The sequence below is a fragment of the Prionailurus bengalensis genome, chromosome E3, assembly GCF_016509475.1.
Source record: "Prionailurus bengalensis isolate Pbe53 chromosome E3, Fcat_Pben_1.1_paternal_pri, whole genome shotgun sequence".
NCBI classification, from domain to species: domain Eukaryota; kingdom Metazoa; phylum Chordata; class Mammalia; order Carnivora; family Felidae; genus Prionailurus; species Prionailurus bengalensis.
In genome coordinates this window covers 4710102-4725129 of record NC_057357.1, presented here as the reverse complement: position 1 = coordinate 4725129, position 15028 = coordinate 4710102, and the positions used below count along the sequence as shown (strand labels likewise).

At 65.4% G+C, this 15028-nt stretch overlaps 1 protein-coding gene across 5 annotated transcripts in view; it reads left to right on the top strand.

Moving 5' to 3' along the window:
* The window catches only part of TNRC18 (trinucleotide repeat containing 18), an 87941-nt gene that overhangs the window by 25731 nt on the left and 47182 nt on the right, over window positions 1–15028 (top strand). For 4 of the 5 annotated variants that reach the window (XM_043559598.1, XM_043559596.1, XM_043559600.1 and 1 more), the window contains 7 exons: window positions 357–2087; window positions 7967–8069; window positions 8368–8573; window positions 8994–9140; window positions 9648–9838; window positions 11170–11599; window positions 12826–13824. In XM_043559598.1, coding sequence (XP_043415533.1) covers window positions 357–2087; window positions 7967–8069; window positions 8368–8573; window positions 8994–9140; window positions 9648–9838; window positions 11170–11599; window positions 12826–13824 — 3807 coding nt within the window. The remainder of the gene's footprint in view (window positions 1–356; window positions 2088–7966; window positions 8070–8367; window positions 8574–8993; window positions 9141–9647; window positions 9839–11169; window positions 11600–12825; window positions 13825–15028) is intronic. The other variant, XM_043559597.1, reaches the window with a different exon arrangement.

Genomic DNA, 15028 nt, shown 5'->3' with positions numbered 1-15028 from the left:
TTTTCCATGCTCCTGAGGGCCTCCCCAGCCCCCCCCCCAGCCTTCTGGTGCCTTCTAGTGCCTTCTAGTTGTGCTGTACTCGCCTGACCCTCTCTCTGTAGGCTCGAAAGACAACCCTGGCCTCTACCCCTTTCCCAGATGAGGAAACTGAGGCCCAGAGAGGTTAGTCGGTGGCCAAGGCGAGATTATGACCTCCAGACCCTCCATTTCCGGAGCCTGCCCTCCAAGGGCTGCGCTGTGCAGGACGGTCCTTCCTAACCCTGGGGTTGCAGGGCGCCCCTGAGGGGACCTCCGCTTCTGCGTCGGCGGGGTGAGGGGGCACTCGCTCACGCCTGCACTCTCTCTCTTCTCCGCAGACGGCTTCTACCTGCCCGCCCCAGGGGCTCCGGGCGCCCTGCACGCTCACGCGCCCTCCTCCAGGACCCCGGGCGGCCACTCCTCCAGCGCCCCGGCCAAAGGCTCTTCGCGGGAAGGTGCGGCCAAGGAGCGGGCGGGCCGCGGCGGGGAGCCGCCCCCGCTGTTCGGCAAGAAGGACCCGAGGGCCCGCGAGGAGGCTGCGGGGCCACGCGGCGTGGTGGACCTGACCCAGGAGGCGCGGGCGGAGGGCCGCCAGGACCGCGGGCCCCCGCGCCTCGCCGAGCGCCTGTCGCCCTTCCTGGCCGAACTGGGGCCGCCGCGCGCGCCGGGCGCCGCCGCCGCCGAGTGCAAGGGCAAGAACCCACCCCCGCCGCCGGCGCTGAGCCTCTGCAACGGCGCGGGCGACGCGGGGCTCCCCGCGCTGGTGGCCAAGGAGGCGGCGCGCCAGGACGAGAGCGCGCGGCTGCGGCGCGCAGAGGCCCTGCTGCCCGGGCCCTGCCCCTGCCCGTCGCCCCTCCCGCCGCCGCCGCCGCCCAAGGGCCCGCCCCCGCCCCCGCCCCCCGCCGCCCCGGCCGGGGCCTTCGCCGCGCCGCAGCCGGCGCCCGCCGGCGTCTACACCATCTTCCCCGCGGCAGCCGCGGCGGCCGCGGCCGCGGCGGCGGCGCGCGAGTCGGGCCGCGAGCACCGCGTGGTGGCGCCCACCTTCGTGCCTTCCGTGGAGGCCTTCGACGAGCGCCCGGGGCCCATCCAGATCGCATCGCAGGCACGCGACGCCCGGGCCCGGGAGCGCGAGGCGGGCAGGCCCGGCGTCCTGCAGGCGCCGCCCGGGTCGCCACGGCCGCCCCCCGACCGGCCCGAAGCGCTGCGCGAGAAGAACTCGGTCATCCGCTCGCTCAAGCGGCCGCCGCCCGCCGAAGCCCCGCCGACGCGGGCCGCGCGCGCCTCCCCGGACGCCCGGGCTTACCTCCCCGCCAAGGAGCTGCTCAAGCCCGAGGCCGAGCCGCGGGCCTGCGAGCGCGCGTCCCGCGGGCCGGCCGCCGCCCCCCAGCAGGCCGCCAAGCTCTTCGGCCTGGAGCCGGCGCGGCCGCCCCCGCCCGCCGGCCCTGAGCCCAAGTGGAAGCCTTTCGAGCTGGGCAACTTCGCCACCACGCAGATGGCCGTGCTGGCCGCGCAGCATCATCACGCCAGCCGCGCCGAGGAGGAGGTGGCGGCCGCCTCCAAGAAGGCCTACCTGGACCCTGGGGGCGCGCTGCCACGCGCCGCGGCCGCCTGCGCCAGGCCGGGCACTGACGTGCACGCCGCGGCCCACGGGCCCGGGGAGGCCTCGGCCATGCAGAGCCTCATCAAGTACAGCGGCAGCTTCGCGCGCGAGGCCGTGGCCGTGCGCCCCGGAGGCTGCGGCAAGAAGAGCCCCTTCGGAGGCCTGGGCACCATGAAACCCGAGCCTGCCCCCACCTCCACGGGCGCCCCGCGCGCCCAGGCCCGCCTGCCACACCCCGCGGGCCCTGCGGCGGGCGGAGGCCGGCAGCTGAAGCGGGACCCGGAGAGGCCTGAGAGCGCCAAGGCCTTCGGGCGCGAGGGCACTGGTGCCCAGGGGGAGGCAGAAGTGCGACACCCACCCGTGGGCATTGCGGTGGCCGTGGCCCGGCAGAAGGACAGTGGCGGCAGTGGCCGGCTGGGGCCTGGGCTAGCCGACCAGGAGCGCTCCCTGTCACTGAGCAACGTTAAAGGTGGGTCTTGGGTCCCACCTGTCACCTTCTCCCTGCCTTCCTGGTATTGTGTGATTGTGAGATCTTTGTATGATTAAAATTTTTGTAACGTTTATTAATTTTTGAGAGAGACGGAGCTAGAGTGGGGGAGGGGCAGAGAGCGGGAGACACAGACGCTGAAGCAGGCTCTGGGTTCTGAGCTGTCAGCACAGAGCCCGACTCGGGGCTCGAACCCACGAACCGTGAGATCACGCCCTGAGCCCAGGTCGGATGCTTAACCTACTGAGCCACTCAGGTGCGCCTCTGTGTATAATCTTTTAATGGCTTTTGTTATTGTGTCTAGAGCACACAGCATAGCTCAGCTGACCGTTCCTCTCATGGGCATCCTCGTTTTCCCTTCTCTGATGTGTTCGTGTTTAGAATGTTGCGTTGAATATTTTTGTGCGTCGCATTTTCCTGATATTTTGAGTCATTTCCTAAGATAGGTTCCTAGGAACAGGCCAGCTGGAGGCCTTCAATCCCAAGTCCTTGAGGGGGGTGACTGCCTTGCCTCGTTCATCATCCCAGTGCTTAGTGTGGGACCTGGTGCCGCAGTAGGTGTTTGATGAATGAATGAATGACCGAGTGCGATGGACAGAAACTGGGTCCTAGTGGTCTTGTGGGACATCCGGTGCCTTAGTGCCTAAGAAATGCTTGCTGATTTCGGTAGGGAAGAACGGTCCGTTTCTTTCACTGATTGGTGAAGTTGAATATTTTCCCAGAACTTGGTTGATGGTGTTTTTTGTGTCCCTTGCATATCGTGCTGTTGGAATCCTTCACGGGATTGGGGAGGGTTGGTATTTGCGGCATTTTTATCAGAACCCTGGCCTTGGTCTGCCCATCGTTGAGCCAAGGACCCTTCGACAGTTGGGTATTAGGCTGTACCCTCTGCCTGGACGGTGTTAAGTGTGTTGTGGTGTGGGGTTGTGGGACTGGGGTAACGGCCCGGGAATCTCTTCTCCCACTGGCCTTGCTCTCGTGACTTCTCAATGGTCGGCCTGGATTTTTTTCCCTGCGTCTCTGTCCCCAGTGTCCAGCCAGCTTCCCGTACGTCCCAGCTGTGAGCTTAGGCTTTGGTCACATTGTGGGCCCCTGTCTGTGGCACCCACATGGCCCCCTTCCCTGCACCTCTCAGACTTTACCCCATAGGCCACCTGGGTGTCTTGGGTGTCTGACTCCTGGGTCCCCATCACTTCCTTTGTCTGGCCCACCCGTGCTGACTTCTGGGCTTTATCCTCCATCCGTGGCCACTCTCCTGTCCCAGATGCCTCTAGACGGCTCAGCCCTGCTCTCCTGGATGCGCTGGATGAAGCCCGCAAGGCACGGGCCGCCCTGGGACTCCTGCCGGTCCTCGCCCCACCCGTTGGCATGCAGGCTAGCGGCCGAGGGTCTTTATCCGGCTTAGGTGACTCAGAGTGAGTGATGCTTCCTGGATGTTTGTTGAATGAGCCCGTGGTTCTTTGTGGAGCCTCCCTCGTCCCTCCTCCCTGAGCCAGGAAGGCCCGTCCCCCGACCCGGGGAGCTGGCCCCAGGCCCTGCCTTATACTGGGATTGGAGGGGGATTGGGCAGCAACCCTCGGCCAGGGGGTGGCTGGTTTGGTGCTGGACGGGTCCTCTTGCTGGGACAGAGGTTTGCCCCCAGGGACCCCCCTGCGAGGTCAGAGCTCTTTGGGTCCTTGCCCGAGAGGATGCTCACGTGACATGGCACGGCACCCCTCTCGGGGGCTCCCAGTTCCCTGAGCTCGTGTCGGAGCGCAGAGTACCTGCTCATGCCCGAGGGCCCTGTGTCCATGGGGTCCTAGGAGAGCGAGAGAGAGAGAACGCGTGAGAGAAAACATACGTGTGTGAGAGAAGGTCTGTGAGGGAACGCACGTGCATGTGTGTGAGAGCACGTGTGTGTGACGCTGCGACAGAACATGGGGAGGAGGGAGGGCCTGGCGGGTTTGGGGTGAGATGTTCGGGGATTGGTCTGGAGCAGGCTGGGTCTGGTGCCGCCGCCCGTCGAAAAGTAGGCAGCGGGTTCTTCTCCTTAAAACCGTTCCCATAGGACGTCGTGGCTTTTCCCCAGTGCTGGGCGCCCTTGTGGGAGGGCAGGAGTGGGGGGCACCCCCGGCCAAGTGGGTGGCCGTCAGCCCGGGTCTCCCGGTCTCGTCCCATCTTCCCTGTCGTCTCAGAGTTTCAGAGTGAGCCTTCTGCCTGTCGGTGGGTTCATGTCCCGTCTGTCCGTCAGCTCCGTGACCTTGAACAAGAGGCCTGAGCCTTCTGGGCCCCAGTGTCCACGTGTACCACGTGGCTGCCGGACACATAGTAGGTGCTTCACGAACAGGCCTGCCTTTTCTTGACTTGCATTTAGCGTGTTGGGGTCTGGGAGCTTCTGACAGTGCCTGTGAGTCCTAGATCCTCCCGGAGCAACGTCCCCGTGGGCCCTCAGGGGCCCTGAGATGGACCAAGGAGGGGCGTGACCTACGCCTGTGAGTCCCAGCGATCCGTGGCCTCTGCCCCGAAGCGCGGCACAGCCGTGGGAGAACTCAGTCGTTAGGTAGAACCAGCCCAGGCTCTGGTACCCTCCCAGCTTCGCCCCTGGAGAGAGCGGGTGAGGAGGCAAAGTGGCTTGGCCAGGGTCCCAGGGCTCGGGCTAGAAGAGGCAGACTGAGCTTGAACCCTCAGCCCAGGCCTGTGTCTCCTCCCTCTTCGTCTCGCCTGTTGGCATCAGCTCTGTGATGGAGTCACGTTAGGGGTAGATCTGGGGGGAGGGGTCGTGAGGACGCGCCCGCATCGCTCCAGGCAGAGCCGGGGTCGCCTGAGTGTAAGCCCCGGCCATGGCCCCAGACCCCGGAGCCGGTGGCAGCCACATCTGCCGACAGGTTCACGGAGGCCAGGGCACCAGGCCTCGGTCCCAGCCTCAGCCCCGCTTGGAGAGGCTGTCGCCGCATGGCTGTGGGCCCCGGGAGCAAGGCTGCCGTTTCCCTGGCACCCATCCCGTGCCCGCTCTCCGTGGGAAGCGGAGGCGGCGCACTGATCTGGAAGACCCGCTCAGACTCCGATCCCAGCCAGGAGGCCTCCTTGTCAGTCGGTGCTGTGACCTGGGCAGGTGGCTCTGTCTTCTTGTGCCTCAGTTCCCTAACCTAGAGCGGGAAGACGGCTGGGGCTTACCTCCTGGCTTGATGACTCCTGAATGAGTGAATGCCCGGAGAAGATCCGGGGGCCTCCTACGCGTAGAAGTGGCCTTGAGGTGTGGGTTGTTTCCACAACTCATGTCTGGAGGGCCGGGATGGGGTCTTGTGCCTCTGGGACATTGGAGGGGGCCCCGCGCCTGCCCCGCACGTCTGCCTCGTGCAGGAGCTGGCCTCCCACCGCCCTGGAACTCAGCACGGAGAGGTGATGGGCCCTCTGGTTTCCCTTCTCACTTTGAACAAAACCTGAACCACATTCCCTTCCGCAGCCTATAAGGCCCTACAGTCTATACTCGCCCCTTCTGTGGTCTCCCCTCCTGTGCCTTTCTTTTATTCTGTCTAGCCCCCATGGCCTCCCTGATGTTCTTTGGCAGACTTCTGTCTGAGGGCCTTTGCCCTGGCCTCCGCTTATCTCATTCTTCCTGGATATCTTCTTGTGACTCTGTCGGTTCATTTATCCGTTAATTCGTTCTCGCGTGTTTATCGAGTTGCTTCCCTTTGGCCAGGTATTGGGTAGGGAGGGAGGCACACAGGCGGGAGTGGGACTCAAACCAGAGCAGTTCATAATCGGATGGAGAAGACAGGTGGCGAACAGCCAGCGAGCAGAACAGCAATCCGTTGCGATCAGTGCGGGGAGGGAGAGAAACGAGAGCTTGATGGAGAGGTGGTCAGGGAGGGCTTCGTGGGGGAGGTGGCATTTCAGCTAAACTCTGACAGGAAAGGCTGAATAGTCTAGGGGAAGGGCACTCTGGGTGTCGGGAACAGCGTGTGTGGCCCTGAGTGTGGTGAATACAGAGAGCTATGGTGACCGGGGCATGGTTCTGTGGGGCTGGGGTTCTGCAGGAGGGACAGGCGTGTACAGGGGATGGGAAGCCACTGGCACCCTGAATGGTGACAGGGCAACAGACATCGGACAAGGGGGCTCGGGGCTAGGTGACCCTCTAGGCACTTGTCCGTTTTGGGGACTCCAGGAGTCACTGCTAAGTCCTGTCCCCGAATGCAGGGTGGGCCGCTGGGCAGGAGGGCCCTTGGGGTTTCTATGGGCTTGGGAGGCCATCTCCGCCTGGAGAAGGGAGCTGGGGCGGGCACATGCTCTAATTTCCCAGCCCGGCCCTGGGACTCTGGGGGGTCCTCCACACCTCGGCCTTGTCTGAAGCCTGGGCTGCCCTTCCGGACCTGCCCACCCCGGGGGATTCCCTAAAGGGACCCTCTACTCCGTCATGTAGCAGGTGGGTGGTCTCAGGATCCCTGTGGTTACAGGAACCACACTGACACTCCCCCCAGGCTGGCTGTGGCACTGCTCTCCCACTGAGGGCCCCTCCCCTGCTTGCCCCGGGCCGGGCCGGGTGAGACCACAGCAACTCTGAGCCGGTGTAAGTGAAGTTGGCTCAGCGACTTTGCCGACTGCAGCCCGCGTGGATAGTCGACGTAGCAGGGAGGCACCTCGGTGTCCCACAGGGGCCAGGTTGTGAAGACACGTGCTCCCTCGCCCGCCCTCACTCCTGCCTGGCCTCTGGATGCCCCCGTTGTTGGCCTGTCTCAGCTTAGATGCTCACTGCACTTCCCTGTCATCCTGGCCCGCCTCTGGGACTTCCAGGCTGTCCTCCCAGGTGGTCTCCCGGCCCAGTGTCCCCTCCTGCCTCTGGGGTGCGCCCGTCCCCAGCGCTGCTGTCTGTCTCCTCGTGTGCTTGGTCCACGGGCATGTGCCTCTCTCCGGGCTCCTGTCCTTTGTCCTGGGGCTGTCAGGCTCCCGCCTTCCTGAAGGCTTGGGGGGGAAACACCGCGCACCCTGCCGAGCCTCTCCTGGGGGCTCTGTTCTTTGCTCGCTCCCCGTTTTGGGTGGGCAGAGGGGAGACATGAAGGGGAGATGGCTGATGGCAGCATTTGCCTGAGTGCGGGGGCCGCTGCCGGACCCCTGGTCTGGCGCGGAGCACCTGTGCTGGCGCCTCGGCGAGGGAGGCCTCCTCCCTGCGCGCCCCTCCCAGGTCCGCCGGGCCTCTCGAGATGCAGCGGGGTGGGCGCCAGCCCCAGTGCATTTCTCTCTTGAGCAGTGTCTCAGCTGCTTTCTGTGAGGCCACTGCGGCCAGCGACCGTGCCCTAGCCTACCCGGGGCTGCCACATGTGCACCGGGTTCTGGCTTGTGCGGAAAACACCCCGAGAGAGGGCCCGGGGCAGGAGCTGGAGCTGGTGGAAGGTGGCAGGGGGAGGAGGGACGGACCAGACGGCTGTGTGCCAGGCCGGACTTGGGGACCCGCCTTCTCTGCTCTGAGGGCTCTCTGGGGGTCGGGCAGCTCATGGAAGGTATAGCCGAAGGGGCAGCTCACGCGTTTTCCCGTCCTCCCCCCTTCCCTCTGACGTGGATCGTGTTCTCGAGTTTTACTTTACTGTCCTGATTTGAGAAGGCTTAGCCACGTGTCTGCAACAGCCAGAACCACGACGGGACCGCAGTGGGGCTTGAGCGTGGCAGGTGCTTCCCTGGGACCTGGGTCTGGCTGTGCTGCTTTCTTGGGTTGTGGTTTCCCCTCCGTCTTGACCCGCCCGCCCCCAGAACCCGCCTTCGAGGCACAGCAGTGGTGAAGCGGCACCCGCACTTCCCCGGGCGAGGTCCACACCGGCACTCAGGGGCGGGTGCAGGTGCGCCGGCAGGGGGTGCTTGCTGGGGGCTCACTGCCTGCCTGCTCCCCTCAGGACACGGTCGAGCTGATGACGACTGTGGGGACGAAAGGGCCAGGCACCGGGAGGAGCGGCTGCTGGGGGCGCGGCTGGACCGAGACCAGGAGAAGCTGCTTAGGTGAGGGCTTGAGGGGGGGCGAGGGGCCAGGGAGGGCGACCCTATGTGGGTGGGGCCCCCTGTCCTGAGAGCCCGAGCTGCCCTGGCCCCTGATCCTAGGCCAGATGGCCCCACAGCCGCTCTCTACAGTCAGTGTGGGTCCCCCTCCTGGGGGAAAGCCCCGGGGGCCCTTCTGTTCTGAGGCTGAGCCCGCCCCTCTTTACGCTGGGTGTCCCCTGGGTACTTGGGGCGACACCCCATCTCTCCCACGTCCCCCTGGCCAGCTGGGCGGTTGCCAATGCCTCTGTTCTCCTTCCAGAGAAAGTAAGGAGCTGGCCGACCTGGCTCGCTTGCACCCCACCAGCTGTGCTGCTAATGGCCTGAACCCCAACCTCATGGTGACCGGGGGCCCGTCGCTGGCAGGCTCGGGGCGCTGGTCCGCCGACCCCGCAGCCCACCTGGCCACTCCCCCCTGGTTGCCCCGCTCGGGCAGCGCGTCCATGTGGCTCGCCGGACACCCCTACGGTAGGTGTGGGGCGGGCGACTTCCCCCTTGTCTGGCGGTTGAGGACGGAGCGGGCCTGACGTGGTTCTTACTGGAACAGGGGGCTGGGGCAGGACCGTGGGTGGAGGGGAGTCTCGTGTGGGACCCACGCCCCGAGCTGGCTCCTGTCTTCCTGTTGCTGGGGCCCGGGCCTTGCCCCTCTGCAGACGCTTTGGCTCCCTTACGTGTCTGAAGAGGACAGTTGCTAGGACACCGGCCTCGTGGGGGTCCCTCTGTTGAGCCCATTTGGAGGTGGTACCCAGGGGTGGTTGGCTTGCAGCCTGTCACCCCTCAGCTTCCTGCACGGAGACCCCAGGAAGGGGGCGTCTCCGGAATGGGCAGGATTGGGGTCGTCCTGGGCCCCCAGCCCCTAGCATTGACTCGGGCCTGGGTCTCTCCTAGGTTTGGGCCCCCCACCTCTGCACCAGGGCATGGCACCTGCCTTCCCGCCTGGCCTGGGGGGCTCCCTGCCATCGGCCTACCAGTTCGTCAGGGACCCCCAGTCAGGCCAGCTCGTGGTCATTCCCAGCGATCACCTGCCTCACTTTGGTAAGTGGTGGCCTTGTGGTGGTGGGGGGGGACAGTGGCTGTGGTAGCTTTGCCTGGAGAGCCTGACCCAGATGCCAAGGGCCTTCTTGGGGGACAGGCGTCTGCCCAGAACAATGGGGTGGGAGTTAGACCAGGGCTCCTAGGGGATGTTCTGATGTCTGGGGCTTCCCCGGGTAATAATGCTATGGTGGTCCCTGTTTTGATGGACTCCTACTCAGAACCAAAGCAGGCTGCCCCTAGCTGGGGCCTGGCCCCCCTGCCCTGGCTCCCCTGCCCTGGCGCCTCCCATTCCATGGGAGTCCACTTGGTAGAGCATCGGGTGCGGTGGGAGGAAGAGCTTTGGGTCCCCGCGTGTGGGTGCCATCCCCCCTGGGCTGGGGACGGGGACCGTGTCCCCTGGGCTGGGGACAGGGAAGGGGGTACAGAGGCTCCGCTGCCGGGGGCCTCAGCCTCCCCCTGTGTAGAGGGGGGTGGCGGGCACGGCCTCACTGTCCGCCCTGTCCCCAGCGGAGCTGATGGAGCGGGCCGCGGCGCCCCCCCTCTGGGCCGCCCTGTACCCGCCGGGCCGCGGCGCCCTGCACCACGCCCAGCAGCTACAGCTCTTCTCCCAGCAGCGCCTCCTGCGGCAGCACGAGCTCCTGTACCTACAGCAGCAGGCCGCCCAGGCCCTGGAGCTGCAGAGGAGCGCCCAGCTGGTGGTGAGTTGCTGGTGGGCGGGAGACGAGGGATGACCCTCCGAGCCCCCCGCAGAGGGAGAGGCAGACGGGTCCGCAGGCAGAGACAAAGGATGGCGGGGGCTGGTGGTCAGGGAGGGCCGCTCGGAGTGGGGAGCGGGCGTCTGCCCCCAGACCTGGAGGAGTTGACCGCGGGCAAGGCCCAGAGGTGTGCGGAGCCGTGCGGGGGCAGGGTGCAGGGAGCAACGGGGAAACCGAGGCAGGAGAGGCAGCCTGCTGGACTGGGCAAGTTTGCGTTGGCTGCTGACGAGGTCCCGGGGCCTCCTGTGGAGGTCCCGGGGCCTCCTGCGGATTCCTAAGCTGGGCCTGACCTCCTCGACCAGCTGGGCTGGGCCAGGGCTGGCCTCTAACACCCACGTTAACTGTCCCGTGCGGGAGGAGCCACGAGGGGCTGGTTCCCCGTGTGGGTGGGCTCCCTGGAGCCAACGGCACTCCTGCCTACTTGGAGGTGCTCTGGGACGTCTGTCCTCTCGGCCTCGCTGCTTTCCCTTCGTGCAGCGGCCACCGCAGAGGCCACGGTGGTGGCTTGTGCGGCAGACGGGGCCTGGGTTTGACCCTTAGCTCTGGCGTGCCTGGCTCTGTGCCCTTGGGCCAGTGACTTCACGTCTCTGGGCCTCAGATCTCCTCCTTGGGAAAGTGGCGATGCCGGTGATCCTATGTCCTCGGGATCGTTCAGTGAGATTCAATAATCATGGGAGTAGCTGGTGCCAGCGTGTTCTATGTGCTGACCGCCTGGTCCCCCTGGCTCCCTGCCCCCCAGCGAGCACTGGCTCTTCTCTAGCAGCTCCCTGCCATTTCCTCGAAAGCCATGAAATGTAGGAAGAGACCCCACCCCCACCCCCACCCCCACCCCCACCCCCACCCCAGGCATCTTGAGACCCAAAGGTGTTAGGACAGCACACAGCGGGTAATGAGCTCTCCGTGAAGATAGCTATCCTAAAGCCATATGAGTGTGGGGAGTGGGGCGCCTCCTTCGTCGTCAGGAGCCTCATGCCTCTGCCCTGTCCCCCTTGTGCCAACTGAGGCTCCCGGTGGGGCCGGAGTCTGGACTGGAGGCCCCCGCCAGCCCCGGTGGCCCCCCAGACAGCCCCCCACCCCCACCCCGCCCAGCCCCGTCTGGGGTTCCACAAGGAATGGTGTGCTTGTTACACGTGAGCCACGACGGAATGTCCGTAGCAGGCTGGGAGGGCGGGCAGCCTGCATGCTGGGCCCTGCTTGAGGCGACCCCAGGGCCTGGGCAGGTGCCCGGCGATGGCTCGTGCTGTGCTCACCCTGCCTGCCGGCCCCCTCCCCAGCAGGAGCGACTGAAGGCCCAGGAGCATCGGGTGGAGATGGAGGAGAAGGTGAGCAAGCGGAGCCTGGAGGCTGCAGGCAAGGCCGGCCTGGCCGCCCCGGGCCCTGGGCTGCTGCCCCGGAAGCCCCCCGGCCTGGCCGCCGGCCCCACGGGCACCTACGGCAAGGCCGTGAGCCCGCCGCCATCTCCCCGCGCTTCCCCTGTGGCTGCCCTGAAGGCCAAGGTCATCCAGAAGCTGGAGGATGTGTCCAAGGCGCCCACCTACGCCTACCCCGCCACGCCCAGCTCCCACCCCAGCAGCCCGCCGCCCGCCTCCCCGCCGCCCACTCCCGGTGTCACCCGCAAGGAGGAGGCGCCCGAGAATGTCGTCGAGAAGAAGGACTTGGAGTTGGAGAAGGAAGCCCCCAGCCCCTTCCAGGCCTTGTTCTCGGGTAGGAGTGTGGCTGAGACCCTGGGGTGGGGGTGGGGGGCACGTGTCGCCGAGACCGGAGTCGGGTCTGGCTCTGGTCGAACCGATCGCCGCCAGTTCATTGACCGTCCGGTTCTCCAGCCCTTCCTTCCTCTGTCTCTGCGGGGCGCCGGCTGCGTACTGGGCCTGCCGCCAGGCTCTGGAGTGAATGCATGAGTGCGTGGGTTGGCCACAGCCTCTCTCCAGCCCCACCTCGGTAGTAAAGTCAGGGAAATGGGCGTGACGTCAGAATCTCCTTCAGAAGGACTCGTTCTGAGGGTTAACCAAACCGAATCGAGAACGGTAAAGGAAGCGCTCCTGGCACATGGCACGTGCAGGGTTGTCACGATGATCACGCCCTTTCTGGACCCCGACCCCACCCTCTGCCGTGTGCTTCGGGCACAGGTGCTCATCCCCTGCCCTGCGCCAGTGGGGACGTGCAGCAGGTGGCCTTCACGGCGTCCCTCTGCCCCGGCGGCTGTTAAAGAGTGTGAGAGCGTCCTCGGGAGGATTTGAGTTCCGATTCAGATTCTGCTACCACCAGAATCTTGGGGCAAGTGACTGCTCCTCTCTGGGGAGATTCGATGCCGTGCTGAAGGCCGGCACTAAGCCTGGCCCCGGGGGCTGCTCCAGGCACCCGTCTTCCCCCTGGTCTGGCTCCCGTGGAGCACCCGGAGCTTGCGCAGAAGCACCGCAAACATCTGGCCACGCGCCACCCTGCTCTTGGGCGGCTACACTCGGGGGCGGGGGTTCAGAGTAGAAACGTGGAGGGCAGCACCGTGTTGGCGTTGTTTTTGAACAGTTGGGCTGCCCCGACTCCACTTGAATGGGGTGAGGCGGCAACGGAGGCCAAAGGAGGCCCCGCCGGCTCAAGACCATTGGTGGCCTACGGAGCATTTGCTTCTGGGCCAGCCTCGTGCCGGGCGCAGAGGCGTTGGGGGCCAGAGAAAGAAAGAGCCGACCGTGGTTTCTGCCTTTGAGTCCTGAGGCCCCCTCGGGACGGGGTGGCGGCTGACTTGGTGTCTCTGTGGCCTGGACGTGCGGAAAGGCAGCAGGGGTCCTCCGATGCCGCCTGGTGTAGGACCGCCGGGGGCAGGGGGTGGCCACGGGGCTCCGTCCCGGCTGGTGGGTGGGTGTTGACGGGGGACGCGGGGGATGTCAGACGCGACGGGTGAAGGGGCCTCCGCTGACTGTCCGTGTCTTTGGCAGATCTCCCGCCCAGGTACCCGTTTCAGGCCCTGCCGCCGCACTACGGGAGGCCCTACCCGTTCCTGCTGCAGCCCACGGCGGCGGCCGACGCCGACGGCCTGGCCCCCGACGTGCCGCTCCCGGCCGACGGGCCCGAGCGCCTGGCGCTCTCGCCTGAAGACAAGCCCATCCGCCTGTCCCCCTCCAAGATCCCGGAGCCGCTGCGGGAGGGCCCGGACGGAGAGGCGCTGGCAGAGCGGGAGGTGAAGGCGGAGGTGGAGGACATGGACGAGGGTCCTGCCGAGCTGCCCTCGCTGGAGTCGCCTCTGGCGCTGCCCCCCGAGGAAGCGCTGGCGGCCCCGAGCCCTGTGGCCGGCTGTGGAGGCGGCCTGCTGGAGGCCCAGGCCCTGAGCGCCGGCGGGCAGGGGGTCGCGGAGGCTCCCGGGTGCCCGGACTTCGCGGAGGGGGCCGAAGCACGGGTCGACTCACCCGGCCGGACGGAATCGTGCGCGGCCGCCCCGGACCTGGGGGCGCGACTGACGCCGGAGACGCTGGTGGAGGCCAAGGAGGAGCCGGTGGAGGTGCCCGTCGACGTGCCCATGGCTGTGCCCGTGGTAGAGGCGGTGCCCGAGGAAGGCCTAGCCCAGGCGCCCCCGAGCGAGCCCCGGCCCGGCCTGGAGTTGGCAGACTGTGACGTGCCCCCCGGGGACGGAGAGCACCCGAGTCTGGAGGCCCGGGAGGCCGCGCCTGTGCCCGGCGGCACCTGCTTCCTGGAGGAGGAAGGCTCCGACCAGTTTCTGCCTGGCCCGGAGGACCCGCTGGCTGGCATGAATGCCCTGGCGGCGGCTGCTGAGCTGCCCCAGGCCAGGCCTCTGCCCTCCCCGGGCGCCGGAGCCCAGGCCCTGGAGAAGCTGGAGGCGGCGCAGAGCCTGGTCCTGGAGCAGAGTTTCCTGCACGGCATCACCCTGCTGAGCGAGATCGCTGGGCTGGAGCTGGAGAAGAGGAGCCAGGACGTGGGAGGTGAGTCGCCATGGGCGGTCGGTTTCTATGGCATTTTTGGTGGTTTTAATTTTCCTAAGGATTTAAACAGTTTGAAAATCCCCAGGATGGGGTTTACCCGTACCCATTTTTGAAAAGTTGAGGCAGAAATACACGGGGCAGAATTTGTCATCTCTGCCGTTTACAGGTTAGTAGCGTTCACGTGCGTTTGTGTTGCTGCGCGCTCGGTCTGCGGGCTTCTCTGTGAAGTCTCTCCTGGTTCTGTCAGTGCCGTGTTTTGTATCAGCATGATTCTTTGGGTTGTGGGGGACAGAAAGGCTCATTTGAACTGGCTTAGAAAAAGGGGAGGGAAATCGATGGGCTCTCGGCAGCCAGGTACAGCGGTAACTAGGTGATAAGTTTCAGGTATGGCTGGATCTGGGCACTCCGTCATCGGGAGTTTCTTGTCTTGTGTACCCCTTCCCCGTCTCTCCCTCTCCGCCTGCTCCACTTTTCTGTCTGTTGTCCTCATTCACGGCAGGCCCACTGTCCTCTTGGGGGTCACCCAATACTTCGCGCAGGCCCACGGGCCTGCCCAATTCAGCAGACTCCCAAAAGAGGCCACCTCTTTCCTGGTGGCTCCGGCAAAGGTATTCGATTCATTCTCGTTAGCTCCCTGGGGGTTCATGCTTTGTGCAGAAGCAAACTCTCTGGGCTGGGAGATGGGTTGCAACGGGCTGATTGTGCATCCTCCCCGACTCCCCCCTCCCCTCCCCCCACCATGGGGCCGTCACCACCGGGCTGCAGGGAATGGGTGCTTTCAGCAGAAGGGCAGCGAATTCTGGGCTGGGCACAAAAACCACGGGTGTTCAACACAGAAACTCAGGGCGCTCCAAGAAATGTGTACAGGAGGAGCCGTGGGCCAGGCAAGCCTCGCCACCCCACGCTCGGCCCAGAATCAGCGCAGAGGAGGGAGGGGCCCAGGCGACAGCTGTCAGAGAGATAATAATAGCGTTGCCAGTGTTTTGGTGCATTTTTTCTAGAACTTTTTCTACACACATACGCTTCTAAAATTAAGATCATTTTGTAAACAATGCCGTGTAAGCTGCTCTCTTCACTTAGCATATTTTTTATTAAATATTTTCTATAGCTATGTGTCTTTATTTTCTTCTTTTTTTTTGAAGTTTGTTTTGAGAGAGACGGTGCGTGAGCAGGGGAGGAGAGACAGACACGGGGAGAGAGAGAA